We start from the raw sequence: 15,946 nt of genomic DNA, 5'->3' as shown, positions 1-15,946 counted from the left end.
TGTTCAGATTCACATTCCTCTCGTCAAACGTTTCACATTACTGTCACAGCAAATGTATGCACTGATCGCATCGCTAGAAACAAAATCATCTGGTCCGTGTGTGAAAAGCAAATCAGTTTCCACTTTGAACGTGTAAAAAAAAAAGGAGCAAGATCCCCAGATTGAAAGAGACGCCTTTAATTTTGTGTCTGTAGATTAGTTTTGCTTCCCTCTTTGGTCATTTTGTGTCTCTTTGTGGCCTTTTGCATCTTTTTTTGGTCATTCTCCATTCACTTACGGACATTTTTATTTTCTTTTTAGTATTTCTGTGCCTCTTTTGGTCTACAGCATTAGGGGAAAAGTATTTTTTAAAATATCATACAAAGTATTTCAGTGTCAAATACAATAAAGAGATAAGTCAGTCTGTGTATGATGAGAAAGATTTGTAATATTAAAATAGACTTTAAGGGAAAAATGTTACCAGATGCAACATGGAAGCTAAAAATGAAGTTTTTCCTCCCTACGCATATTTTAAACAGGATAGTACAGGTGAAAGTTTTATTTTTATAGGTGATTGATGATGTAAATAATCTAACTCCAGGTCTAACTCTGTCTTGTAATTGATCTGTAAATGAATAAATCTATGAGGGTGTAAGTTGTTGACTGGAAAAGTTGAGTTGTAGGAATGAAAAATCATGACTGCCCTACAACAAATGCCGGAGTTACAATGGAGGAGTTTCTCTTGTTTTATTTTCCACAGTCTTCTGAGGGGCTTCAAGCAGAATAGAAAACTAAATAACCAATTTGAAAAGCTGAAAGTCAATAACTGTAACAGAAAAAGAGAAGAACATTAAAACCTAAAATTTCAGTAAACATATTCTTTCATATTTCATGCATCTTCATGGCCACTTTTCTTTACATCTCCCATATCACCAAAGTATATTGTAATCTTTGTCTATAATAATTTTATATCCAAAATAAGCTGATACATGTTATAACATAATACAAACACATTCATACAAAATCAAACATAAGTTGGTGAGGTTGCTGTCCCTAGTGAATGGGTGTGTGGGTCAGTTTAAACCAAGATAAACCACAATGCTTGAGTTTAAGAAAAGAAATACTTGAGATTAACTGCAGACCTACATCTTTTCACTCTGCATATTATTGTACATTGAAATGAATGTAAGAGCTGGTATATATGATGATATTCTGCCTCTGTACTGAGAGCTTTACCAGTTTAGCCAGCAGGTGGAGTATTTTGACCGAAGTAGGAAGATCAACCTCTTGTGTCCTTAAAACCTATGAAGAATTTAAACCCTGTATGAGGAACTACATTCTTTGGGTACGAGGACGCTTGGGAACATAAGGACCTTGGCCTTCATGAAGGACAGGTTAGGAAGTCCAGCGATCACCCTGCCAGCCTCCGCACTCAGCTCTTCATCCTGCTGGGGTTTCCTTACAAAGAACACACACAAACAGCATGACTATTTAAAGATCCTCGTGTGTGATTTTGATTTTTGCTCATCGTTTGAATGCCTTGAAATTATAGTGAAATAAAATCAAAATATGCAAAGTACATGGATGTAACACCTGAGCTGACCTGACTGAAGTGCTGGTCCTCTCTGCAGTGGACATAAGGCGATTCAAAGTGTCCTCTAGGTGGCAGCTGTTAGTGGTGGTTTCCAGTTTGCTGATGGTCAACTCATACAGCTCAGGGTCGACGCCTTTAAATGTGAGCGTGTATGACAAACAGACATAAAACATGTTACAAATGAAGACAGAGCAACCACTGGGTGTCAAACAAGGGGGGAGTTGTAGGTTTCAGCAGTGAGGATCACTTCCACGTTCAAAAAGCTGCGGTTCCTCAGCTGCCGCTGGGGGTTGCCTCCAGAAGTGAGCAATTCTCCGTTGATCCCCATGTTAAAATAGCCAACTTTACAGTCGAGGAATGGCAAACATGATTAGCTTACAAAATCTACATCTGTACAGTTTCACATGCTGACCTGGTGGAGGACTGTTGCTATGGCTTCTGCAGTTGCTGGACTTGCTCTCCTCCTCAGGACCAAAATAATCCAGATTGAGAGCAGAGCAGCCTGTGCTAGCAAGGGGAGACAGCAGGTGAGGATCGTTGTGCAGTGATTACAAATGGGGGAGGAGAACAGGCATGTTCCTCTGACTGATGTTTTCGCCTCTTATTGAGACAGTGGGGAGACGAGGCAGAAACACAAGATACAGCAGAAGTCGCCTCTGAAGTGCAACTTCCACCTCGATGCAATGCAAATGCATCAACACATGCATGCAAATAGAAATTAGACTCCTTTGAAGAGTTACTTGATACCAGAAGCAGACATTTCACTGCCCCCTCTGGTTGAATGTTTGAAGTGTGTTGGCATGACCGATGAGTGTGGATGAAGTGTACCTTGTTGCACCTGTAACTACACCTTACAGTGATGTCACGGTGTACTAACAACTCATTTTTTTTCTCATGCGAAACCTTTAAATATTATTTGTAGAGATGTTCAAAGTTCAGTCATATCAAATTATTGCTGTTCCAAGCTGGACTGATCAATGAAAGTGATACCACCTTTAAAAGGGTGGGATTAGTCTTATCTTGAAAATTTAATCAGGGTTATTTCCTTCGTCTAATAAAAACAAAAAAAAAAAAAAACCTGACACAAATCCCAGCGAGCCATGTAGCTGTTTGAACACTCTGCATTCAACCACAGAGAAAAGTGATGCTGTTTCTGGCAAGAGAGAAAAGCTGAGGGACGAGAGGCAAAACAAAGCAGAAAGGATCAACTGGTTTATTGCAGTATTTACAAGGATTTTCCACAAGTCCTTATCGCAGTGCATTAAATCTGGATTTCAGCTGTAAATCTGGAAAAAAAAAAAAAAACAAAAAAAAAAACACACACACACACAACAACCTATAGGTCCAAAGAGAATTTCACCATTTGGAAAAAAAAAATTAGTTTAGTACTTATAAGAAAATAATTGCTGGCATAAAGGCACAACTGCTATACTGTAATTGTACTGTGAATACTGTAATTGCAGTTACAGAAATGTTTTAGAAACACCTTTGATTGGTAATGAAATACCGAAAAAAACGGATTTCAGGTATCAGATTATTTTATATAAATGAAGTGCTTTGGAATCAAATACCCAATCCTATTCAGCATGCTGAGACAGTATATGCTTCAGTGCACAGAGTAAAAAAGAAAAACCAGAGAGCAGCATAAACTGACAGCAAAACTCTCAACTTCTGCTGTGTCGCCATTTTCATCTTGTTTTAGATGTTAATAATGTCAAATAATATCTACTATGACAGCAGTCCCCTAAACATGTTAACCTAATCACAGAATAAATCAAACCCCCAAAGATGCATTTTATATAAATCAACCACATGTGGAAAAAAAAAATGAAATAAAAAAATAAATATAACAGACTACAAAGAAATGATTAAAAATATACGAAGTGCATGTTTTTTGTATTTGTGGCTGATTGTTCAATTTGACTTTAAATTAAAATCTTACAATTTGTTCTTACAGTTAATACAGTAAATATGTTTTGACCATTTTGCTGCACTCAGAACTGCGTACGGAGATTTCATTGCCCCCTGCTGTGCGTATTTTATCACTGCAACACTGTTCTGTTGTAAGTATTTATGCCTTTATGCTTTTAAATGTTTCATCACTGAACATTTGGGTTGTTGATGTGAATGGATCAAAAGAGTGGCACTCAAAACTCAACATAATGATGTTGGCAAACCTGGAAACAGAGCAGAAGAAAGGCTTTCTGAACTCAGGACGGTGCCTCTGTCGAACATAAACATTAGTGTTGTCTACACCGGAGGAGTCAACTCATCCAGCAGCCTTCTAGGAAATTACTTGTTAAGTCAGCAAAGCTGGTTTACCAGCTGCTTATCTGCATCCCACAGCAAACATCAGCTGACACACTACAAACATGTCCGCAAGCTGACAAATCAACAATGTAAAACCAAACCAGGAACTGACAGTTAGGCAATCAGATCCTATATCCTGTAGTAAAAAGTTACTTTTACCAATTATGGTAATTTGGTTTTCTAAGTTAGTAATCTCCTATTAGTCTTTTGGCACAGCTTTAAGCCATACTGCATTCAACAAACATATTTATACATGTGACAAACATTTGAGTCCTTCTCTTTATGAGCAACTGGCTATGATAGAAAGTTTTTCTTTATCAGATGTAATTATTTATCATACTTTCATGTCACCCACTTCAAACACATGCAGCAAGTTCTTTATCTGCCACTGTTGTGAAGAGAAAAACTCAGATCACGGTTCTGTTTATTGAGTGATAAGCCAATAAATAAATTAAATTAGTAAAATATTCCTGAGCAAAGAATACCACTATTATCTTTTTGGATCGTTCCAAAAATGACGGACATAACCTAGGGCACCATTAAACCCTTTACAACAAACACAGAAAAACTGTTTCCATTAGAAAAATAAAGAAATGAAACTGGATGATACCGTCAGATTTACAGGCTAAGCCATAGGATCACTGGGTTAGCGTCAGGAGATCAACCTCAACGATAGCCATCTATAAATAAAATTAAAATGGTTCTTTGGATAAACACATCCTTTAAATCAAGCAGCCTTCACCCATACCAGGTGTTCCCACTTCATGACAGACACCCCAGGGTTTCCCCATCACAGCTGGGACTGATGAATACTGAGATAAACTGTGACAGCAGGTTAAGATGAGACATTAGAGCAGAGGTGTCCAAACTGTTCCACAAAGTTCCGTGCGGCTGCAGGTTTTTGTTCCAACCAAGCAGCAGCACACCAGACTCGACTCCTTTAATCAACTGATCTCAGTCTTCAGACAGCTGACTGGTCAAACTGTGTGCTCTTGACTGGTTGAAACAAAAACCTGCAGCCGCATGGCCCAACTGTTTGGACACCTCTGCATTAGAGGAACTGAAGGAGGGAGAAAAGGGAAGCCAGTACAGTGTTTCCCCTGTAACTGTTTAGGAATAACTGTGACTAACAGATAACTTTTCTGTTTGGTTGCTTTGGGTCTGTTGGATATAACACTTCTGAAAGTTTTCTTATTTGCACAAATTATGACTACAACATGATTTCTTAACACTGGACGTAAGTTTAAATAAACTGAATCACAAACAGTGTTTCACTAAATGTGTGGTCAAGCACTAATGCTGAGGGGAAACACCTGTGTAACTTAAAAGAAGCACACATGCCCTGGAGGAGGTGAGAAAGAGTCCAGAGGAGCCCAGAGCAAACTCTCAAAAGTTTTGGCTTACTAGAAGAAGCCGTGTAAAGAATGGCTGGTAGTCTACTTCCAGCCCCAGAAGTGAGGGGCCCGGCGAAGGGACGTACCGTCCTGAGAGCTGCTAAGGCCACGGCGGCTCCAGTCCAGCTGGTTGGAAGGGAGTGCCTCCTACGGAAGGAGAAGTAAAGATGATTTATAATAGATGTTCGTGTGCTATGCTCTGGTCTTACTTTAAATTAGTCAAATCAAACAGACCAGCTTACCTGCACTGAGTCTGTTGAGGGGTCTGGGATGTCCTGGGGCTCTGGAGGTGCTTGTGCTGTGACTGCTGTGTCTGGAGAACAGACAACTGGCACAGAATCTTTGATGGGTTCTAGCATCCCCTGATGGATGATGAAAATAGGATGGAAATTCAAAAAAAGGGTTTGGGACGTGACTGTCAATGGTAATGATCAGTGGAAACGGAGTGTAGAACCTATACGGAACTAAAGTAAAGCCAATATAAAAGTGACAAAGCGTCTTTTTCTAGCACTGAAGCAGGCAGCTGCTCACACAGTAAATACACTTTGTACGGTCTTCTATCACACAACCCCGTAACTGGTCATCTTACAACATTATAATGCTTCTTCCCACTAAAAACAAGTTCTTTTTGTTTCCTTTTCCACCAGTTGACTCACCAGGGTGGATGCAAAAGCGGGGACAGCCACTGGCTGCTTTTTCATGCCAATGAACACCTTTCAGGAAGCAAATACACACAAAATAAACACAGACTGTTAAGACAGAGCTGATTTAAAATTTTAGGAATCTGCAGTGTATCGTGGCTTAAAACAATGGTGTAAAAGTGTGAAATTTGCTTGGAGTCCAGCTGAGCATGCAACACTATAATGATCTCAGAGTTAAAAGCCAAAAGGAGACTGACAATCCAGGTTTGCCATGATGTTTACCACTGATAAACAGTAGCTGTGATATTCTGGCAGACTCACAATGTTCCTCGTGTCCACTCCGAGGCACCTGAGCAGAGTCCTGTTTGTATGGGAGCCACCCCACTGAAACTGGAGGCCAATTGCACTGTGGACATCTTGGTGTGGCCACCACACACCCCGCTGAGCCCTGAGAAATGGGGACATACAGAGACAATATTAATGGTTACAACTCGATTTAACAGCCAGTGCAGACTGTTACTGCTGACAACGTGTCAAGACCTGATGAGTATTAACACATTAAACTACTATTTGTGGTATAATTATACAGAATAAAGTAATAAAACTGGTTCTTTTGAAGTTAAAATAGACTGTTAACATATCAACCCTCATCACCACCACCTTCCTAATGAAGGAGGTTATCCTCACCACTGAGCACCGCTGAGTTCTGGCATCTTCCCCTCCTCACTCTCGGGGAGGTGTCGCGTGTGAAGCAGAGCACCGAGGCTCAGCGTCTCCTCCTCGCCTTCCACAGCTGGGACCATCACCTCTGGGAAACTGGCCCAGAGGAGCTGCTGGACACGGCAGGACAATGATGCCTGGCCAGAAAAAGAGAAAAGATCAGTTCAGAAATATGTGCCTACCTTTGGACTGATTTCAAGCTTCTTTATGTCTGTGGCCCACTGTATACTGCTAATTATCATCATAAAGAACAACAACTATAACGATTTTTCGGAGAAATATCTCCCACCTGACCACTGTTTCTCCTTAAAACTCCATATTGTCCCACCCTGTCTGGTTCTTCCTCAGCATCCCCATCAGTCTGATGGCTGCTGACTCTTAACTGTGTCCAAGTTTTTCCCTCCTCCTGAGCCCCCTGATCCTGGAACTCCGCCCATGATGCTTCTCCATCCTCTTGTGTGGGCGCTGAGCAGAAATCCGCGAAACTGTCACTCGGTGGGAGGCTCCCCAGACTCTGCACGCTTACATCAGCTGTTTGGACACATTCTTGGTTGCTGTGATGCTCAAAACTACTCTCATTGGTGTCTGCCAATTTGTCTTCTGACCATGTTGCAGATTGTGACTGGTTGGAGGTAGCAGAAGTTTCCTGAGTTGCAGTTTGGTCGCAATGATGAAAATCCTTCTCTGCCTCCGACTGGCTGAGATTTGCCATGCTGCTGTTGACAAGAGAGTCACAAGGCCTGTAGTTTTCCAGTTCTTCATCCTCAATATCAGTCTGGTCTGATTCAGTATGATCCTCTGGTGAACCAAGAGATGAAACATTTGGTTCCAAGTCAGCAGAAGCACCCTCAAATGAGAAATCATCGCAGGTGGATGCCAGGTCCTCTGAAGCAGACTCGTACACACTGAGTGTTTGGGGGAAAGTAGAAACGCTCCTCTCTCCTTCTTTCTCTGACTCTTCATCCTCTTGTACCTCCAAGGTTTGTATAGAATTTAAACCATGCCTCCTGTCCCTCAAACTGTCCCCATGCTTGCCTGCATCCTCCTCCCTAAGATGAGACTGTTCGGATGGAAATACCAAAGCTGCTGCAGCTTCCTGAGGCTGATGTTGGTCCTGAGATGGTTGCACAAGTGCTGCATCTCTTTTCTCACAGTGCTTGACCGTAGTGCAATGAGCTCTGGGCTCAGAGTCCATTATAACCTCATGACCTGGATCACAGGCTTGATTACCCAAGTTTGTTCCTTCCACTCCGCCAGCCCACAGCTCCGTACCGCCTAAGTGAGAGAAGCCACAGCACCAGGGGTGTGCTGCCTGCTCTGTAAACACAGTGAAATCAGCAAACCCTGTTTCCTCCTTGGGAGAGCAAGTACCAACTACAGAAGCACTCTGAGCCCCTGAGTTGTGGTCTCCTTCAGCATATCCGTTTGTGAGGTGCAAAGATGATTCAGCATTACGACCCTGCCCTTCCACATCAACCTGGCCCCTGCTGGAACCTGAGTTCTCAGTGGATACAGATTGGGATTGTTCAACTAGTTGATTAAAGCTGCAGGTGGGTTGATGCGTAGCTGGCTTTGTGATAAGAGAGGGCTGTCTGAGGCTGGATGGTGGCTCAGTAGAATCAGCGAAGCAGGACACCCCGACAGAAAATCCCCCAAAGTCTCCAAACTCCTCGTCCTCTGATCCAGCCTCCCCATCGCCGCCGTCATCATCCAGTGGAGGGGGAGAGGAGGAGTGCAAGGGTATGATGTATGGCTCCATGGATTCTCCTAGCCGGACCTGAAGGCCTCATGCACCTGGGAGAGGAAAGTTAAAAGAACAGGAAGTAGAGGATCATCAGCAGGGAAAATGTGTGGATTCAGTGTGTGGATCATGGTAATTGCTCAGCACAAGACTGTCAGTATTTTCTAGGAGTCTGTGAGTGTCAGCAGAGAAATACCGGTGAAATACTACTGTCAGAATGATTTTTCTTTTGGAAGAATTAGCCTGGAATGAGCCAGCTGTGAGGTGCAGTCCTGTCTGTTGGCCACTCTCTCAGAGCAGATTGTACTACAATGAAATTGGCAACCCCTTGACGTGCATACAGAATGAGTGTAAGCAGCTCATGGCCTTGCTAGCTGATGCATGCTTAAACCTTCAAGACTGCCTCATCTGACCGCATTTTAACACAGACACTGAAAATACCAAAACGGACGGTTTGTCATGTTACTCAATAGAAATAGAGCTGAAATGATTGGTTGATTAAACGATTAGTAGATGAATCAAAATCCTACAAAAATACATGGAAGTTGGTTACAAACCGATTTTCTGGGGTTTTGGTTCAGTTTAGACTTTCTGCAGACTTCTGTTAAAAAACTGAGGAACCTGCACTCTATTGTTCCACACAGAGAAATCTGACAAAGATCTGGAATTTATGAATCTATTGCACAATCTCCTCCTTTTATATATCCTCTTTTGTGTCTCTTAAAAATCACTTGGCATACATTTACATCTCATTGAAACAGAACCAGCTCTGTGACTCCCCCTGTGGTGCTGATGCCGGAGTGGAAAAAGTAGCCGGTACTGGCTCCAGTCAGTAAACTGATATGGGAAACATTACCCGCAGCTTTGGGCTACTTAGATGGGACAGTTCAAACCAAGTCCAACGCCTGCACCAGCCACTTCAGGATCATGGATTAGTGCCCGTGTTAAACCTTTAACGCAAACACACACTAAAAGAAAAAAAAACAAACAAAAAAACAACTGGCAGCCTGACATTGTTTTGGTGTATAGCCGGTAAAGCAAACACAACTACTGCCATTTTCTCCTGTCTCTGGATTCGGGACAGACAGAAAGGTGTCATACCATGACATGGACAGCTGAATGTGAAGCTATGTAAACATAAGCTGTCAATGAGCTGTACACTGAACCTACAAAGCTAGCTATTTACGGATAATTAATGGTGCATTAGGTTTAAAATAAGGAGCAAAGCCCACATCCCGAATCGCATTCCGCTATCTCGTTACAGCACAGCCACTGATTAGCTAACATTACCACAGGCTAGCTAGTGAAGCCAGTAACGCTCCCTGTCAGAAACACTGGCATGCTAATTAAACGGGGCTAACGGCTAGCTTACAATACCGAGTTACCCGGCTTTATATTTACCAACACTCGTTCACTTTGCCGTCTCGTCACTTGTCGTCCCTCAGTGCCGCAGCTTTGCTCTCCATCACCCCTCAACATCATTCTCCCTTAAGTATTAACCGGGGTGTGCTTTAGCTAAAGAGGTCTCACTGTGTCCCGTTTCCAGGAGCTGTAACTACCCAACCGCGAAGAGCAGCTGAAGGGGGGGGACCCGGGGTTCGCTTTGTGGAAATGAAAGAGACTCCTGTTTAAAATAGACGATCTTCGTTGTTGCCCAAGGTGCTTGGTGTGTGCTACCTGCTGGGGAGATATGACCCTGCACCTCTGTGTTTTTAAGCCTGCAATTGTTTATTCTGCTTCTTTACTGTTATGGGTATGATTATTTTCATAATTAAAAGTAGTAGAAGTGGAAAACATTTTATGTGAGACAGAGTAAAGCAGTAGAACAGTGTGTCTGCCTGTTGTCTGCGATGGTAGCAGTATTTTATTAAATCTGACTCTGAACTGGGCATCTACAGTACATGGATGATCATGGATATTAGTGTAGTCTTTAATAAAACACAACAGTAAATACCTGAGGACTCCAGTCTGATATGTATCCAGTACGGTAGTTGGCATTGTTTTAAAACAAAGTCTTAAGCAAACAGTTCAAGTGAGAATCAAATAATAAGTGCTCTTACATGAAATAGGAATTCAGACATATTATCAGGCAAAAAACTACACATTCGTGTGCGGTTTCCTGGCTTCGTGGATCTTCGTGTGTGCCCTCAGCTTCAAAGCAGTGTGAAATTTTTTGCCACATATCAAACAGCGAAATGACTTTTCCAAATTGGGCTTCACAGTGCCACACGTTTTGAGATGATAGGTGTGGGCGACCATTTTGCCACATGATTTGCAAAAATATGGCTTTTCCCCGGTGTGCATCCTCAGGTGAACATTGAGATTTGAACTTTGAGCAAATGATTTTTTACAGAAATGGCACTTGTGTGGCTTTTCCCCAGTGTGAATTCTAAAATGCATAGCCAGATGGTCCCTACGAGCAAATTTCTTGCCACATTCAGAGCATTCGAAGGCCTTCTCTCCCCTGTGAACGTCATCCATGTGTCTGATCAGAGCTGAGTCCCTTTTAAACCGCTTGCCACAGAAACGGCAAGTCTTCTTGTCTCTCTGAGACTGTTCCTGTTCCTGCTCCGTAAAAGAAGCACCGTCATGACTCGGACCACAAGAGGACGAACCTGAGCCGTCACTCCCATTCCATTCATCATCACCGTCCTCATCAATGTCATCGTCCAGTGTCACAGTTATAGAGCTGAAAGTTGGGAACAGCTGGCAGTCTGTCTGAGTAGTTGTTTCTGATCCAGTAAGCTTGATTTTTATATCCTCAGAGGAATCAGCCTTCAGGTCTGGGATCATACAGAGACCCACCTGCTCCTGTTTGACCTCCTGAGGGTCATGGGTCTCATTTTCCTCCACAATGGGAATCTGGTCTGGATGCTGTGAAGGAAACGCTTCCTCAGAGACTGACTGGGTGTCTAAAGGACAGAGAAGACATACACTAAAACCTGTTAAATGCATATCCAGAAACATCTGACACAAGTATATTTCTGCACATCAGATGTGTTTTAGTCAGAAGAAGTGAAAACACTCCATAACAAGTTAAAGTATTGCTCTCAAACTCCTACTTAAATGAAAGAATAAATTTGCGACTATTTTGATAATCGATTAATCGTTAGCGATGTTTTTAAATAGCAGAAATGCCATTTATCTGTTTATTTGCTGTTCATGAAGAATTTTCCTCATAAAGCTGGGAAGCAAATTGGACCCAGATCCGGTCACTTGTGGAGTAACTTCAACCAATCGGTTGCAAAGCAACGCTGTTGCCCCAGCAATCGGAGAGATGCTACAGTGGTGGAAAAAAGTTTTCGGACACCCCATGCATTTGTGATATATTGCATTAACAATCACTATTAAGTTTCCGAGTGCAATTTGTTTTTGCACAGTCACAGCCACAATACTAAACCAATCCTAAAATCAGTCATTAAAAACTTTGATTAGCTCCATAAAAAACTCAAGAAATTTTGACTATTGTGGTACCACTGACCCTGTCATGCATCCAGGTCAAGTAGAACTTGGCTGCAGGAGCACAATATCCAGGTCTTAGAGTGGCCAGCTCAATCCCCGGACAGGAGCCCCATTGAAAATCTTTGGTGGATTATCAAAAGGTCTGTTTCAATGCGGAAACCAAAGAATTTGGAAGAATTAAAAACAGTAATTCAAGAAGAATAGGAGAAGATTACCCCTCAGTGTAATCGAGTGTGAAAGGCTCGTGGAGAACATGCCAGCCAGGATTAAAGCGCTGCTGCGTGCTAATGGCAGGAGTACTAAATATTAATTTTATTATGTGATGGTTTATTTTTATTTATTTTTTTCAGTTTTGAACACATTCTTTGCTATTTGTAAACTTTGATACCGTCAATGTTGATAGAACTGACATGTTGACACCATCAAGAATTTAATTTTGCTTTTTTTTCTATTACAATAAACAATAAACAAAAGAAATCATTTATTTTGTTTGTCTCTGTCTGATGCAGCCACACCATGTGAAACACAAAAAAAGATTTTTCTGCAAATATTTCATGATAATATTTCAGATTGTGTAAAATTTTAAGGGTGTCTTTTTTCCACCACTGTAAATGAGTCGGTGCCACAGACCTGCTCTGAACAAAGACTGCTCAGCTTTTAAAGCGGTCAGCTGCTCGATCTCCTGCTTCAGGTGCATGATTTCCCTCTCGGAGCGGACAACTGCACCCTGATACTCTGCTATCGTCTTCTCAACAAGTCCGAAGATCTCCTCTGCGGCCGCTGCCAGCCGCTCGTTGACCAGCTCTCTGAGCAGCTGCGTCCCCGACATGACGGAACCAGGTAGACTAACCAGAGGACTGCAAGTGAGTTAAAGCCATAGACTGTATTTAAAACGCGCAGGATTCATTTCAACAGCGCCCCCTGCTGCGGGGGATGATAATTTCCTGTGTGCACAGTTAGGTAAATTTGCACATATTCTGCTTTGGGGCTGTGTGGAAGCCAGTGTCACGGGGAACGTTGCTCAGATATGGAGGGAATAATGGATTCCACTAAATATCAGCACATTCTGGATGCAGATGTCCTGCAGTCTGTCAAGAAAGTGAAAGTGAAAAATGTCCGGCCTCTGCAACGGGACAATGATCCAAAGCAGATCTCAAAATCTGTGGGTAGACCTTAAACATGCTGAGTGCGCAGGTCACAGGTCAAAGTGAGCAGGTCGCAGACTATGAAAACAATCTGTATGCTTTATTTGCCTTCTTGAAATAATTGGCTGTTTCATTCATTTCATGAACAAAGTATAAAGCTGCAAACATCCACAACCACACTGTCAAACTCTGAGAACAACTTTTAAGAATGTGTAGGACCCAGTAACTCACAGACTCAGTGTCACACTTTTCAAACTGCTTTAAGTCTTTTCTCTTCCAGCTCCTGTCCCTGCAGTTTCTCACTGATGTGCCGTTGCCAGGACTCGTGAACCTCCATATGCACCTTCAGGTTTGAATCTGTGTGAAAGTTTCTGCCACAAGTCGTGCAGCGAAATAACTTACTGGAGCTTTTGTGCTGCTTGCCCGTGCACAGTTTGAGATGATGGCTGCTTGCAAACCTCTTGCCACATTTATTACAAAAATACGGTTTCTCTCCAGTGTGCTGTCTCATGTGAACGATACGATTCGAATTCTGAGTGAACGTTTTGCCACAGAAATCGCAGCTGAAGGGCTTTTCACCCGTGTGAACTCTCACGTGCCGAACAAGCTGGTGGTTTTTATCAAACTCCTTGTTGCATTCGAAGCACTTAAAGGCCTTCTCCTCTCTCTGATCCTCGTCTGATCTCCCTTTTTCTGGCGTGATTCTGCGCTCGTTCTGCATTTTGCAAAATTTGAAATGATTACTTGTGGCAAAACTTTTTCCACACTTAGAACAAAAATATGGTTTTTCCCCTGTATGAACCCGCATGTGAGCGAGACGACTTGAGTTCTGAACAAATGCTTTGCCACAGTAATCACAGCTAAAGGGTTTTTCCCCTGTGTGACTTCTAATATGCAGAATGAGCTGGTAGCGTTGGTCAAACTCCTTGCTGCACTCCAGGCATTTAAAAGCTTTGTGTCCTTTGTGACTCTTGTCTACATGTCTTATCAGATAAGAGTCCCTCCTAAAACTTTTACCACAAATATGGCAAGACTTCTCTTCCTTCTGAGGCTGTTCCAGTTCCACAAGGACTTCGATCCCGTGACTCTGATGAGGCGACGCAGAACCGTCACTCTCATTCCATTTGTCGTCGGTGCCATCGTTCAGACTCCCAGTTACAGCACTGGGAGACGGGAAGAGCTCACATTTAGCGGTTGGCTCTGATTTAACACACCTGACTTCAGCATTTTTCAGTGTATGAGCCTCCATGTCTGGACTGATGCATTGATCGACTCGCTCCTCTTTGATCTCTGTCTCCTCCGGGACGGGAACCTGCTCCACCTTAATGTCGCTCTGCCGCAGTGAGGGAGACAGATCGTCAGAGACCAGTTTGGTGTCTAAAGGACAGAGAGGAAACTTGAAACCTCCAGCGCACATGAACTGATATTTTACTTTTTAGTGAAGCAGCCCCCACCTTTCATGTCTTACCTTCAGGGGAATGGGAATCCAATGATGCAGACCTGGCCCTGTCGTTTTCTGAATCCTGTTGTAAAGAACTTCCTGTCAGTATGCATTACAGTGTGTACACAAGGCATTATAAACACATGAAAAATGTGGACCATATATTTCAGGGTTTCAACTAAAAGTTACAAGCAGCAAATTTTCACAATGTGGAAAATGTTGCTGTTCGACTGACTGATTAATCGTCTGAGCTCTAACATACACTCAGCTGCCAGTTTATCACCACCCTTTAGCAGATATCACAGCTTGAAAACTCCTCCTTCTGTCGCTTCTTCATTTAGTAGTTTTCACCCACTCTTCCTGCACATCGCTTCATATTCGGAGATATTTTTAGGCTGCCTTGCACTCGCAGCGTGCTTAAGATCTACCCACAGATTTTCAGAGATGCTCAGCTCAGAGGACTGTCAGACTTCAGCTTGTGTTTCTAGTTCATGGTGGATTTTTGAGGTCTGCTTTGGACCATTGTCCTGTTGTAGCAGGACAATGATGTTGTAGAAACCAGCCTCTTTTCAGTTTGTTTCCAGCTTCTGATTACTGTTACTCACTGTTTAATATTTTTCAAGATGATTCAATAGTTTTGGTTCACTTGATGAAAAGTTCACTGAAATTAGAGAGCAGGTAAATCACCTGAGCTCTGCAGGGGTTTACTATACATACACATACTTGTGTATGTATATGTATATGTATATGTATATGTATATGTATATGTACATGTGTAGTTTCTTACAACATAAACGCATGACCATAATCAAATATGACTAATATCAACACTCACCTCCGTCACACTTCGCGCTGGTTTCCAGGACCACACTCCGACGGTCGGCACAGCCGTCGGCGTCAGAAACCGGTGCATCGCGCCGGTCCTCGGCTGTCCGTTCGCCGTGTAGTCCTCCGGAACAAAATGCTCCGAGCACACTATGTATTTCCTCAGCTGCTCCCGGGGAGTATTTACATCGATGTTCAGGGCAAACAGCCACAGTTTGAGCCGCTCGGGTTCCCTCACTGGAAGCCGGTGAAACGACAAACAAGCCCCGGTCCTCGCTTTATTCCCGCAGGTCTTCACAGCGCAGGAGTGAGGCATTTTATTTCTAATCCCTTCATCTGACTAAATGTAATATTTGTGCTAATGTCAGGCTTTAGGCTTCACAATCCCACTGAAGCTGCTTCTGCTTCTTCTTCTTGGAGGTTTCACAGCAGTTGGCATCCTCCGTGTTGCTTTACTGCCTCCTTCTGGATTTAACTGGGCTCATTTAGATTAGAAGAGGGTTTTAATGTTATATTTTATGATCTAACTGCCCAATATAAAAAAAAGGAATACATATTAAATACATACATGCAAGAGTTTGGGTCACCAAAAACTGAAAAATCATGCAAATCTCATAAACAACAGGCCTTTTTCAGGGATGAAGAAATTAGGTTGTAATAGTGGTAAGAGAATATGGTGGTAATTCATCTACGA

At 42.5% G+C, this 15,946-nt stretch overlaps 3 protein-coding genes across 3 annotated transcripts; all 3 read right to left on the bottom strand.

The window, feature by feature from the left end:
• Nucleotides 1-861: 861 nt before the first annotated feature.
• On the bottom strand, nt 862-9,890 carry aftphb (aftiphilin b). The gene is made up of 10 exons (XM_041050324.1): nt 9,781-9,890; nt 6,928-8,432; nt 6,606-6,775; nt 6,240-6,366; nt 5,934-5,990; nt 5,520-5,639; nt 5,364-5,424; nt 1,986-2,075; nt 1,583-1,706; nt 862-1,437 (listed from the first exon to the last, which is right to left on the bottom strand). Exons 2-10 carry the CDS (start codon nt 8,395-8,397, stop codon nt 1,293-1,295), a joined length of 2,364 nt encoding a protein of 787 aa, XP_040906258.1. The 5' UTR covers nt 8,398-8,432; nt 9,781-9,890; the 3' UTR covers nt 862-1,292.
• Nucleotides 9,891-10,221: 331 nt separating this feature from the next.
• Nucleotides 10,222-12,699, bottom strand: LOC121189200 (zinc finger protein 37-like). Its single transcript, XM_041049101.1, has 2 exons — nt 12,472-12,699; nt 10,222-11,291 (listed from the first exon to the last, which is right to left on the bottom strand). The coding sequence occupies exons 1-2, from the start codon at nt 12,668-12,670 to the stop codon at nt 10,477-10,479; spliced, it is 1,014 nt and encodes a 337-aa protein (XP_040905035.1). The 5' UTR covers nt 12,671-12,699; the 3' UTR covers nt 10,222-10,476.
• A 241-nt stretch (nt 12,700-12,940) lies between these two features.
• On the bottom strand, nt 12,941-15,641 carry LOC121189199 (zinc finger protein 3 homolog). The gene is made up of 3 exons (XM_041049099.1): nt 15,263-15,641; nt 14,455-14,509; nt 12,941-14,363 (listed from the first exon to the last, which is right to left on the bottom strand). The coding sequence occupies exons 1-3, from the start codon at nt 15,566-15,568 to the stop codon at nt 13,237-13,239; spliced, it is 1,488 nt and encodes a 495-aa protein (XP_040905033.1). The 5' UTR covers nt 15,569-15,641; the 3' UTR covers nt 12,941-13,236.
• Between the last annotated feature and the right edge of the window lie 305 nt (nt 15,642-15,946).

Source organism: Toxotes jaculatrix, chromosome 11 (assembly GCF_017976425.1).
Source record: "Toxotes jaculatrix isolate fToxJac2 chromosome 11, fToxJac2.pri, whole genome shotgun sequence".
In the NCBI taxonomy this organism is placed as follows: Eukaryota; Metazoa; Chordata; class Actinopteri; family Toxotidae; genus Toxotes; species Toxotes jaculatrix.
This window is presented reverse-complemented; position numbering and strand designations above follow the sequence as displayed.